We start from the raw sequence: 12393 nt of genomic DNA, 5'->3' as shown, positions 1-12393 counted from the left end.
AGTTCCTGTAGTTACCTGACTTTATTACATCAGGCCTTGGAACATTTTTCTTTTTGTCTCAAAAATATATTTCACTATTACTGTTTGTTTTAGCTGAATTCTAGTCTCTCAATATCAAACAAGTTTGTATTTCTCATTTTATCCTATAAATGAACAAAAAAATATTATACTTGTTCAATGTAATGAAATATATTTTTATATTTTGCTATTCATTATTATTTAATTCCTGAGACTGTTTTTCTTTTTGATCTCTCTAGAACCTCTCGTTAGTTAGCTACTCACATCAACTTCAAACAGCTAGAGCGCGGCCGGGAAAAGACAGTAGCCCGCGATTGTCCAGATGGAGCGATAAATGGTTTCTTCAAATTAAATTGATCCCAAGGGCAAGGAAAACCTAGACCCTTGACGAATGGAGTGTGGTGTGCCTAAAGACATGTGATGTGTTCCAATCTACTCAACCCCTCCAATTCATTGGAGTCAATTGTTTGGTTGTAATGATTGATCCACTTGTACTTTACAAGGTTGGTTTACAAATTCTTCCATTGAAGATGTTTTTACTTTTTCTTTTCATCATCCATTTGGTTCCATATGGGGTCGAACATATGGTCATATGGAGCATAATTATGGTCATAGTTACCCAAATTTTTCACACGTTTTTTCATTTTCTCGCCATCACACGGGATCGAACCCGGTAATGTTCCGCACGGCCTGGGCTTCGTTCTGACTGCTGACTTGTTTGAAGCAGAGGAATTCCATGCTGAAGTGCGAGCGGCCTGAAGATAGAGTACGCACGCGCTGACAATAACCCAGCAGTTCTGACAGGGGGGCTTCAGCAATGATCACCTGATGGAGAAGTAGAGATAGAATAGAATAAGTAGGTGTCCAGAAATTAGAACCGACCATTGACCATTGTCCAAGAGGAAAGAAACAAACCATGCTAATGAACAGAAGCGTCCTCTACGGAGCCTTGAACATGGTACCGACCCGCGCGGAAAATCAAGAAACTAAGCCGAGTATTTTTTCTGCGATGGTCGATGGTCGCCGTTGTGGACGCGCACTAAAGGAGCTCCGATCCTCGATCCAAGAGAAAGGGTTGATGGTAGTGATGGGTAAATACCCCGGTACTTCTTATTTTTGGGGTAAATACCCTGGGTATTTACCCCCCAATTTTTATAAATACCCGGGTATTTTCAAGAAGCGCCTCAGTCGAATTGTGCCCGGGAAATTAAGTGTAATGAAATATATTTTTATATTTTGCTATTCATTATTATTTAATTCCTGAGACTGTTTTTCTTTTTGATCTCTCTAGAACCTCTCGCTAGTTAGAATCTCGAGTAGCGTTCACAACTCGGAGGTCCTAGGTTCGAATCCCGGCCAAATTTTCTAAATTTTTCGTTTTTTCATTTTCTCGCCATCACACGGGATCGAACCCGGTAATGTTCCGCACGGCCTGGGCTTCGTTCTGACTGCTGACTTGTTTGAAGCAGAGGAATTCCATGCTGAAGTGCGAGCGGCCTGAAGATAGAGTACGCACGCGCTGACAATAACCCAGCAGTTCTGACAGGGGGGCTTCAGCAATGATCACCTGATGGAGAAGTAGAGATAGAATAGAATAAGTAGGTGTCCAGAAATTAGAACCGACCATTGTCCAAGAGAAAAGAAACAAACCATGCTAATGAACAAAAGCGTCCTCTACGGAGCCTTGAACATGGTACCGACCCGCGCAGAAAATCAAGAAACTAAGCCGAGTATTTTTATTGAATTATTTATTTTACAAGTTTCCATTTATATTTGATTGACAAAAAACTCAGAACATACATTTTTCATATAAATGGTATACCCATCCGTATAAGCAGAGCTTGTGCCACGGATGGGGAGTTCATTTATAATATTTATCTGCGATGGTCTATGGTCGCCGTTATGGCCGCATACTAAAGGAGCCCCGATCCAAGAGAAAGGGTCAATGGTTTCGGTGAGGGTGGATTGTCCAGGGTCTATGCTCCTCGTTGTGGACGCGCACTGATATTATAATAATATAATAATAGACTCTTGAGTGGAAGGTAACCACTAGGCGAGGTTAACGCCGGAGGCGTTTTCTACACACCTAACCCTTAGAGCTCCATTATTATGTGGTCAAAATCTCAAATAAATGAGGATAAAATTCCATGCCTCGGCTGGGATCGAACCCACGCCCTCCTGTTTACCAGGCGAGCGTCTTGACCACTACGCTACCGAGGCAGGTAATATGTTTGGTAATCGAACCCGGAACCCCCGGAGTGAAAACCTAGTGTGATACTCACTCGGCCACGGAGGCTATCAGAATTGAAAATCTAAATTAAGAGTGGTATTTACCTTGCTGGAACCCCGATCCTCTACAGACCGTATGTCTGCCCTTCTCCTACTCAGGTCCGCTAGAATCCCATGTACATACTGTTCATCTGAAATGATCTCCAAGTACATGTAGGGTTCTAGGAGAATACAGCCTGCCTCCTTGAGAGCCTGAGAAATCATAAAATAAATATAAAATACATGTCGTTTCTTTGTGTTATTATATCACAACTTTGGTGCTCACTGCAGCATTGTAGGATTTTCCCAATATCTCAATAATTCTAAAATCCAATGTTTACCTACCATGCTGGCACCGGTCGCTATGCACATTAATATTACATAGGTTCTAGGAGAATACAGCCTGCCTCCTTGAGAGCCTGAGAAATCATAAAATAAATATAAAATACATGTCGTTTCTTTGTGTTATTATAATTTTTTGGTGCTCACTGCAGCATTGTAGGATTTTTCCAAATTCATATCGCAATAATCCAACTCCTAATGTTTTACCTACCATGCTGGTGGCATCTACTCATTTTCCTCACGAGGCTGAGTGGGCCCCGCAACGGTCAGTCACGGAATCAATCATTTGCATGATACAAATTTTTTGACCCCGCTAGGAATCAATCCCGGGTCTCCCGCGTGCAAGGCGAGCGCAGTGACCACTACGCCATGGGAGCTGACTGAGAAATCATAAAGTCAGCTTAGTTAGCTTGGGAGGTAGTGCATCTACCTTGTCAGCGCCAGGCCGCGGGTTCGATTCCCGCCCGGGGTGGATTTTATCCGAAACAGATAAGATTCGTCCTCGGAACGGTTGGCTTTCTCTTATCTTGTCTGCCCTCTTCGCTTTCGAGACGATAAAACCTTGACAGTTACAGTCCCCCACTGGAAATCAATCCCGGGTCTCCCGCGTGCAAGGCGAGCGCAGTGACCACTACGCCATGGGAGCTGACTGAGAAATCATAAAGCCAGCCTAGTTAGCTTGGAGGGTAGCGCGTCTGCCTTGTCAGCGCTAGGCAGCGGGTTCGATTCCCGCCCGGGGTGGATTTTATCCGAAACAGATAAGATTCGTCCTTGGAACAGCTGGCTTTCTCTTATCTTGTCTGCCCTCTTCGCTTTCGAGACGATAAAACCTTGACAGTTACAGTTCCCTCTATCGAACCTCTTAAAAAAAATCTACCTTGAAAGCGCTTTCGCGTTACCTGAATGCACAATCTTTTACTCCATGCCTATCCAAGAACAGAAAAGTTTGGTCAAAATTTCCGCCCTCACGGGAATTCACTATCGAACCTCTTAAAAAAAATCTACCTTGAAAGCGCTTTCGCGTTACCTGAATGCACAATCTTTTACTCCATGCCTATCCAAGAACCAAAAAGTTTGTTCAAAATTTCCGCCCTCACCGGAATTCGAACCCAACACTTCCGTCTTGAGAGTCACTGCTCTTAACCACTTGGCCACAGAAGTAGGCTAAAAACTGGTCTTGATTCTCACTCATCACCAATCTGATGAGGGATATACCACGGGATGGGCATGCTACGACACAGACCACAAGAGTCTAACGCAGCACTTGTTTCATTGCTACGAAATAAAAACGGTGATGAAACACTCCTTTATTTAAGTGTACCTACCTTCACATCTATACCTATCCAAGAACGGACAAGTTTGGTCAGAAAATTTCCGCCCTGGCCGAGATTCGAACCCAGTACCTACCTACAGGTTGAGAGTTAGCGTCCGGAAAAATCTGCAATGTTGCCACACTGTATTTCGTTCACTTCCTTATAATCATCAGCCTCAGCTAGCAGCAGTCTTGTGATCTGCTCTGATTGGTCCAAATGAATGTTGTAGAACTTTTGGCCCTGAGAGACAGATAGAATAAACAATGGAGTATAACTTGTGAATAGAATAGAATAGAATAGAATAGAATAGAATAGAATAGAATAGAATAGAATAGCTGTATATTATTTTCCCAATTTTCCTTCATCTAAAGCTCGTTTCTCCTATTTTGGCGTGATAACGCCTGTACTACACCAAAGGAGGAGGTGAACGAGCTTCAGAAGAGGGAAAATTTCGAAAGAAAAATACAACTAGTAAAACCAGACTGTTGGACCGTTTCCTGTCATAAAATGTATTTATGAATCTTCCCCCCCCCCTACCTTTGTAAGTTTGTATTGTATACTTTTCTTTTTAATTTATATATATTTTTTGAATACCTTTCTTTTAGTTTGTACATATATCTTCCTTTGTAAGTTTGTATTGTATACTTTTCTTTTTAATTTATATATATTTTTTGAATACCTTTCTTTTAGTTTGTACATATATCTTTAAGACCTTTGCACTATTGGGGGTGACCCCGTGTATTAATAAAATAAATAAATAAATAATGAGGTGAAAGTTGTGAATAGGATCTTCCTCGAAGGGGAAATAGGAAGACGAAGAAAAAGCTTATCTTGTGCTGCAGATAGGTGAAGACTCTGTAGAGTTTAAGACGGGGATAGTGATTGATGGAGCTGAAGCAAGGTATGACACTAAAGTTGAAGGTTAATCCAGCAGGAAAATCTTCAGAATAAAAAGTATCTTTACCATAGAAAATAAAAAAAAGGCTTGTTGTGCAATGCAACATGCAATGCAATGAAATTCGTTAGTTTGGACGTGTTTGAGAAAGTTGCAGCAAAGTTTTTGAACATTGCAGCAAAGGTTTGTGGGTATCCGAGAGGTGGCGGTTTCCTGGCGAATGCCTTTGATGTGCGTTGCACTAGTTTGGTGTTTGCAAAGCATAGTGCAATGCAATTTAACCACTTGGCCACAGAAGTAGGCTAAAAACTGGTCTTGATTCTCACTCATCACCAATCTGATGAGGGATATACCACGGGATGGGCGTGCTACGATACAGAAATCCTCATTAACTTACCTTATGTACACACTGTGTAGTACACGAAGAAATAACAGGGTCGGATGTGTGTCTCCCCACTTCCAACCAATGCACAAGGACTCGCACACCTACCACCGGGCACCCTAGCTTGGGTCCCGACACGAGGGCTGAATCCACGCCTGATTTTATACACTGTAGCCGGCGCGGATAGATAAGGCTTGTGTTCTCGGAGTAGTCAGGGTCGGTGTCGAGAGAAACCAGAGGGAAGGGCTTGCCAGGCGTGGTAGGTAGGACGGACAGTTTGATGAGGACACGATGCTCCTGAGTACCTGTAAGAAGGTTAGAATTGGGGACAATCTCAAATTCTTTGTGGTAAAGCAGAGCTTTTTCACAACTTTTGTAGATATCACAACATTACTAAGTGCCTCCTTTGCAATCAATTTCCACATTTCAATAATCTTTTTACACTGGTAATGTCGCCACTGGTCGCTTCTCGATTAAAGTAGCTACTCAATTGTCCGCACACTCGGCCACGGAGGTTTTAACTGCTAAGGTCTTATCGTCCCGAAAGCGAAGACAGAAGGACTTGCCTATTTTGATCTTGTGTTCATGACTAGCCATAGCAGGGGACAATACAGTCTCCTTGTACGCAATCTGCAGAGGTCCCAAGTCAGCTTCTATTTTGTACTCGGTCAGTATTCGGTCTCTGATGATCTCCAAGTGCAGCTCTCCCATCCCTAGAATAGATCAAAAATCAATCAAATCAAATTAAAAAAAGTAAGAATCAATTAAATCTTGAGGCTATTCCGTTAGGTCGTTTACGACATGTGTTGGGCTATAAAATGGATTTTTTTTGGGAGTCCAAAATAGGACGATAAAATGGAAACCGTTTACTTTATTATATTTGACATTTCGGTCTGACATCCTAAGATGAATTTTGACCTGTTAAGTACTATAAAAAAGAATAATAATAATGACTTCAAGTTCTAATTTGGTTCTCACTCACCTCCCAGCACAGTTTGTCCTGTATCGGGACTAGTATCTACTCTCAAGCTTGGATCTTCTCTCTGTAGCTGACTGAGGGCCTCTTCTAACGCTACTTGTGTACTCTGACGAAATCAAACAAGATTATTGCAAAATAGGTAAATGCGAAACTGCAAAATAACAAGTCTGGCTGGGGGACTTCAAACAGGGAGTATACCGGCCTGATTTTTCCTTGCTAAAGAAATAGCAAAGGTTGAGTGCGAAGGGCATCCACTCGTAAAATTTGTAGCCAAAACCAATTGTCAGCCCAAAGCAGTCACCCTAGTTAGGGCTGATTGAGAAGCTGACGAAAAACGCCAACCCTGTCTGTACACGGGAGAAGGCGAAGAAAAAGAAGATCCAAATATTGTAATATTCTTCAAGCCTAGTGGGTAGCGTATATCTCTAGTAGCGCGGTCAAACTTTCTTGACTTGGCGGGGCGGAGCGCTACCGCGTTCCTTAATCACAATAGGCTTGCACGCCGGAGGTCCCGGGTTCGATTCCCGGCGGGGTAGTATTTTTTTTCGGCTCCGTGCTTGGTGATTGAGGTGTACTCAGCCACGTGAGGACAATTGAGTAGCTACTTTAATCATGTAGCGACCAGTGGCGGCATTACCAGTGTAAGAAGATTGTTGAAATATGGACATTGATTGCTAAGGAGGCACTTAGTAATGCTGTGATATCCACTAAAGTTGTGAAAAAGGTCTGCTTTACCACAAATAATTCATGACTTGATTTGGTTTGATAGTCCTCCTTCTTCCTCCTCCTTCTTTCTTCTTCTTCTTCTTCTTCTTCTTTTTCTCCTTCTTCTTCCTCTTCTTCTTCTTTTTCTTCTTCTTCTTCCTCTTCTTCTTCTTTTTCTCCTTCTTCTTCCCCTTCTTCTTCTTCATCTTCTTCTTCTTTTTCTCCTCCTTCTTCTCCTTCTTCTTCTTCTCCTCCTTCTTCTTCTTACCTGAGACGGTGGTTCGATGGAGCAGAAGAATACAGGGTCCGGGATTCGACAAAAAAAAAAAAAAAAAAAAAAAAAAAAAAAAAAAAAAAAAAAACACCCTATAACTTTGTGGCCAAGAGGTCAAGAGCACTGATTCTTGACCCGGAGGTGCTGAGTTCGAATCCCGCCAAAGTGAAAAAATTTTAACCTCCAGATTCAAAGTCTACCATGCTAACCACCACACCACTGAAATTGGTCATGGAAAGTAAGTACCTACTTACTTCCATGTCCGTGAGATAGGAAAGGCACCTATCTCACAGTGTTGGACGAATTGGGGTTTAAAACCCTTTGGACGCCCAGTAACAGTAACGGGGCTACTTTGATGTCTTTACAGAAGTAAGTACTGCTAAGGTAAGACAGGTAGTCCCATTATTTCAACAATGTATCAATATCACTTACCAATGATGGGGATTTGGAGTACCAACGGCGTTACACCAAAGCGATCTCGTAAGGATTTGACACACAGGTCCAGGTTGGCATCTGGTCTGTCCATTTTGTTGAGGTATACTATTCGTGGTATTGAGAACTTGTCTGCCTGTCGCCACACTGTGAGGGTCTGGGCTTCAAACGGCGTTACACCAAAGCGATCTCGTAAGGATTTGACACACAGGTCCAGGTTGGCATCTGGTCTGTCCATTTTGTTGAGGTATACTAGTCGTGGTATTGAGAACTTGTCTGCCTGTCGCCACACTGTGAGGGTCTGGGCTTCGACACCTGGAGAAGATAAAGTAAAGTTGGATTTCATTGGTAATTTTAATTACACATGTATAGGTATAAAGAGTAAGGTAAGATATAAAAAAAGAGCCTCTATATCTGAGTAAAGTTGGATTTCATTGGTAATTTTAATTACACATGTATAGGTATAAAGAGTAAGGTAAGATATAAAAAAAGAGCCTCTATATCTTTCATTTCTATAATTTTTCTTTTTACTCTGGTAAGCCAATGATCACTCATTGCTACTACATTGTCGTCATGAGGCTGAGTGCAGCCAAAACTCCAGGCACAAAGCCAAAAAAATTTTGACCCACCAGGAATCGAACCTGGAGCCTCTGGAGTGAAACCCTAGTATGCTACCTACTTGTACAAGAGGCACAAAGCCAAAAAAATTTTGACCCACCAGGAATCGAACCTGGAGCCTCTGGAGTGAAACCCTAGTATGCTACCTACTTGTACAAAGTTGATTGAAGAGCTTTGAAACATTTTGTGTATAACAAACATTGCCATGCTCCTAGCTACCTGCTGATGCATCAAGAATAATGACGGCTCCATCCATTACATTCAGAGCCTGCTCCACCTCCATGGTGAAATCTATGTGCCCAGGAGTATCAATGATGTTGATCACATGGTTTTGCCAGTTAATACTCACAGCAGCTGATCTGATGGTAATACCTGAAAGAAAATTGAAACATGAAAAAAGAAGAAAAAGAAATGTCATCACTATAGTTTTCTGTTTTGTAATATTACATACTCAGTACTTGCTCACATGAACATTATACTTTCCCGTGAGGTTGACTGCACTCTACAATAAAAAAAAAAAAAAAATCTACCAGGATTTTTGAGAGCTTGCAAGCCTGATACCTAGTCCGTAGAAAAACCCTCCAAATATTTATCTACCCAAACTGTCTTTCTATTTTTCAAGATGATTAAGTCAATTATTTACCTATGTAATACCTAGATAAATAGATTTGGTAGCAAAATCACTAACCATTATGTATTACCTCTATTCCTCTCTTGCTCCATATAGTCTGTGACAGTGTTGCCATCATGCACTTCTCCCATATGTTTTATCAGACCGGAATAGAACAGCATTCTCTCCGTTGTTGTTGTCTTCCCAGCATCAATGTGAGCTGATATTCCAATGTTGCGTATTTTTGATATGTTGCTATTGAGCTTGACACTTTTTATTGGTTTGGCGGCTACATTTTTGCTGTAGTGCTTGCTCCATATAGTCTGTGACAGTGTTGCCATCATGCACTTCTCCCATATGTTTTATCAGACCGGAATAGAACAGCATTCTCTCCGTCGTTGTTGTCTTCCCAGCATCAATGTGAGCCGATATTCCAATGTTGCGTATTTTTGATATGTTGCTATTGAGCTTGACACTTTTTATTGGTTTGGTGGCTGCATATTTGCTGTAGTATTTTTGAAAGTAGAAGGGAACTGATCTAGAGTGCCTTGATAAGAAGGCAGACAAGAGAAGTTTGCTGACCATTTTATCCTGAAATAAAATAAGTTAGTAATTATTTAAACGTACTTAACAGTTTGATTAAAAAAAAGGTAATTATGCAGAAGTCACGTCCATGGAAAAGAAAAGCTCCTTTTTGTATTTAACCTAACCCTATAATAACACTCATCACTGCTCTAATTGTGAAAACTCCTTCTTGCATTTAACCTAGGGTTGCCAACCGTACGTTATTTCCTGGAACAATCCATATTTTTGTCAAAAATCAAATGTTCCGCCGGAACACACCTTTGTTCCGGTTTTTTCCAAATCTATGGAAAATACGGGAACTGACTAATAAACAGAAAAAATTACAAAAAAAAAAGAAAAAAAAACAAAAAAAAAAAAAAAAAAAAAAAAAAAAGACCCTATACCTTTGTGGCCAAGAGGTCAAGAGCACTGATTCTTGACCCGGAGGTGCTGAGTTCGAATTCCACCAAAGTGAAAAAATTTTAACCTCCAGATTCAAAGTCTACCGTGCTAACCACTACACCACTGAAATTGGTCATGGAAAGTAAGTACTTACTTCCATGTCCGTGAGATAGGAAAGGCACCTATCTCCAGTGTTGGAAGGATTGGGGTTTAAAACCCTTAGGACGCCCAGTAACAGTATCTGGGATCCTTCGATGTCTTTACAGAAGTAAGTACTGCTAAGGTAAGACAGGTACTTAGTCCCATTATTTCAACAATGTATCAATATCACTTACCAACTTTGAAAGTAGAAGGGAACTGATCTAGAGTGCCTTGATAAGAAGGCAGACAAGAGAAGTTTGCTGACCATTTTATCCTGAAATAAAATGAGTTAGTAATTACTTAAACATAACAGTTTGATTTAAAAAAAAAAGGTAATTATGCAGAAGTCATGTCCATGGAAAAGAAAAGCTCCTTTTTGTATTTAACCTAACCCTATAATAACACTCATCACTGCTCTAATTGTGAAAACTCCTTCTTGCATTTAACCTAACCCTATAGGTAATAACACTGGTCACTGCTTGTTTGTGCCAGTTCCTTTGGTAGCAATATTCCACGGATGTGACTTCTGCACAAGTACAAAAAAAACACACATTTAATACACCTCTTCAAATCCCCTTCTGTCACTCCCAACATCATAGAGTCGACTGATTTACTAGTTATTCAGTTGTGAAACTAGAACCTTCATTCCTGAGAACATAAATTTAACCTAATACTTACCTTTCTTGATTTACTTGATGGGCTAGTATCACAAGGTTCTCATTTCAAGACAGATTTTATAGATCCAAAAATGGTCCTCTGAGCGTTTGGATTTTTGGAAGAAATATTTAAATGCCATTATAAAGGGAAACCGGTCTTATCAGCCTATCTATCATTTTACCGTTTCGGTAATTCAGTTTCATTTCACTTCACTTTTTAACATTTTCAATTTTTCACTTGAGGATATTTTCAAATTTTTGCCGCCATCGACTGAAACCCCGTAGATTGCAAAGAGAAATGCGTTCCGGTTTGTTTATTTTTTTATCTGTAATTGAAGCGGGTCAATTTGAAAACAGCTGATATTTCGATTTTCGACCAAGTTTTGGGCTTTTTGTCAAATAATTTTCGTGTTTTGTGGATTATTTGTTGCCCAAATTCGACTTTAATTGGTAAGTAACAATGAAAAGAGTAGATTAGAGACTACAGATTAATAGCAGATTGTCATTGCGAACATCTCAACTCTCAACTACCCCCTTTGAACTTGACTCTGAATCCAAGTTTTGCACTCTACCGATGGAGAGAATATTTTGATAAGAGCTATCACTAGTGGCTCAGTGACCTGTAGAACTAGCTTAGAAAAAGAGCATCTACGGGCCCTCCAAAGGTTTGATTGTGCCCAAAATTCCATGATAGAATGTCATTGATAATAAAAGTGCATGCCAAAATTTCATCAATATTGGACAAACCATTTGAAAATTGTCGTCATGAAATCACCAGACAAGAAACAATGCAAAATTATCATTATAAAACTTTTCACTTTATTTGTTCAACTGAAGGTGGCCTCAATTAATCTATCTACTACAAACAATTGCACTAATCAAATGAGGCAGCATTTGCATGACTTATTGTTTGTTCCATTTGCATAATGAATTTCCCGTGGAATATGCACTGACCTTACTTTTGCATTGATCCGTTCCCTGAGCTCCTATATAGTTAAATTGAAACCACTCAGAATGGTCAGTTCACAACAAACTATAATGTTTGTTTTTATGATATCACTTGACTTAGGTTTGTTTCAAGAGTCAAAAGCTACAAGTATATCCTGTTATGAATAAAATGTCTATTTTCTATACCTAGAGAATGGTATTCCGGGTAAAAATCGGGAAATCCGTATTTTTTCACCATTTTGCTAGTTTGTACCGTATATGCCAAAAAAAAAGTTGGCAACCCTAATTTAACCTAACCCTATAGGTAATAACACTGGTCACTGCTCGTTTGTGCCACTTCCTTTGGTAGCAATATTCCACGGACGCGACTTCTGCACAAGTACCAAAAAAAAAAAAACACACATTTAATACACCTCTTCAAATCCCCTTCTGTCACTCCCAACATCATAGAGTCGACCAGTCGACTGATTTACTAGTTATTCAGTTGTGAAACTAGAACCTTCATTCCTGAGAACATAAATTTAACCTAATACTTACCTTTCTTGATTATTTACTTGATGGGCTAGTATCACAAGGTTCTCATTTCAAGACAGATTTTATAAATCCAAAAATGGTCCTCTTAGCGTATGGATTTTTGGAAGAAATATTTAAATGCCATTATAAAGGGAAACCGCTCTTATCAGCCTAGGTATCTATCATTTTACTGATTTTGATTTAACTGATTTTATTTTACCATTTCAGTTCAGTTTCACTTTTCAATTTTTCACCTGAGGATATTTATTATTATTTAAGTTTGACAGAGGGAACTATAACTGCTAAGGTCTTATCGTTCCGAACTCGAAGAGA

The 12393-nt window shown here is 40.1% G+C and overlaps 1 protein-coding gene and 1 long non-coding RNA gene across 2 annotated transcripts; both read right to left on the bottom strand.

Moving 5' to 3' along the window:
• Nucleotides 1-1252: 1252 nt before the first annotated feature.
• On the bottom strand, nucleotides 1253-9144 carry LOC103509831 (ribosome-releasing factor 2, mitochondrial; the record flags this gene model as incomplete). Its single annotated transcript, XM_017444329.2, has 10 exons — nucleotides 1253-1585; nucleotides 2353-2499; nucleotides 5234-5523; nucleotides 5785-5931; nucleotides 6201-6303; nucleotides 7171-7223; nucleotides 7609-7644; nucleotides 7789-7923; nucleotides 8446-8598; nucleotides 8928-9144. Coding segments are annotated over 10 exons (1452 nt in total), but the record flags the coding sequence as incomplete, so codon positions are not given.
• Nucleotide 9145: 1 nt separating this feature from the next.
• Nucleotides 9146-12320, bottom strand: LOC113467718. The gene is made up of 2 exons (XR_003391687.1): nucleotides 12085-12320; nucleotides 9146-9427 (listed from the first exon to the last, which is right to left on the bottom strand). It is a non-coding gene; the product is annotated as an uncharacterized LOC113467718 (long non-coding RNA).
• Between the last annotated feature and the right edge of the window lie 73 nt (nucleotides 12321-12393).

This window comes from Diaphorina citri, unplaced genomic scaffold, assembly GCF_000475195.1.
Source record: "Diaphorina citri unplaced genomic scaffold, Diaci psyllid genome assembly version 1.1 scaffold533, whole genome shotgun sequence".
Taxonomy (NCBI): Eukaryota; Metazoa; Arthropoda; class Insecta; order Hemiptera; family Psyllidae; genus Diaphorina; species Diaphorina citri.
This window is presented reverse-complemented; position numbering and strand designations above follow the sequence as displayed.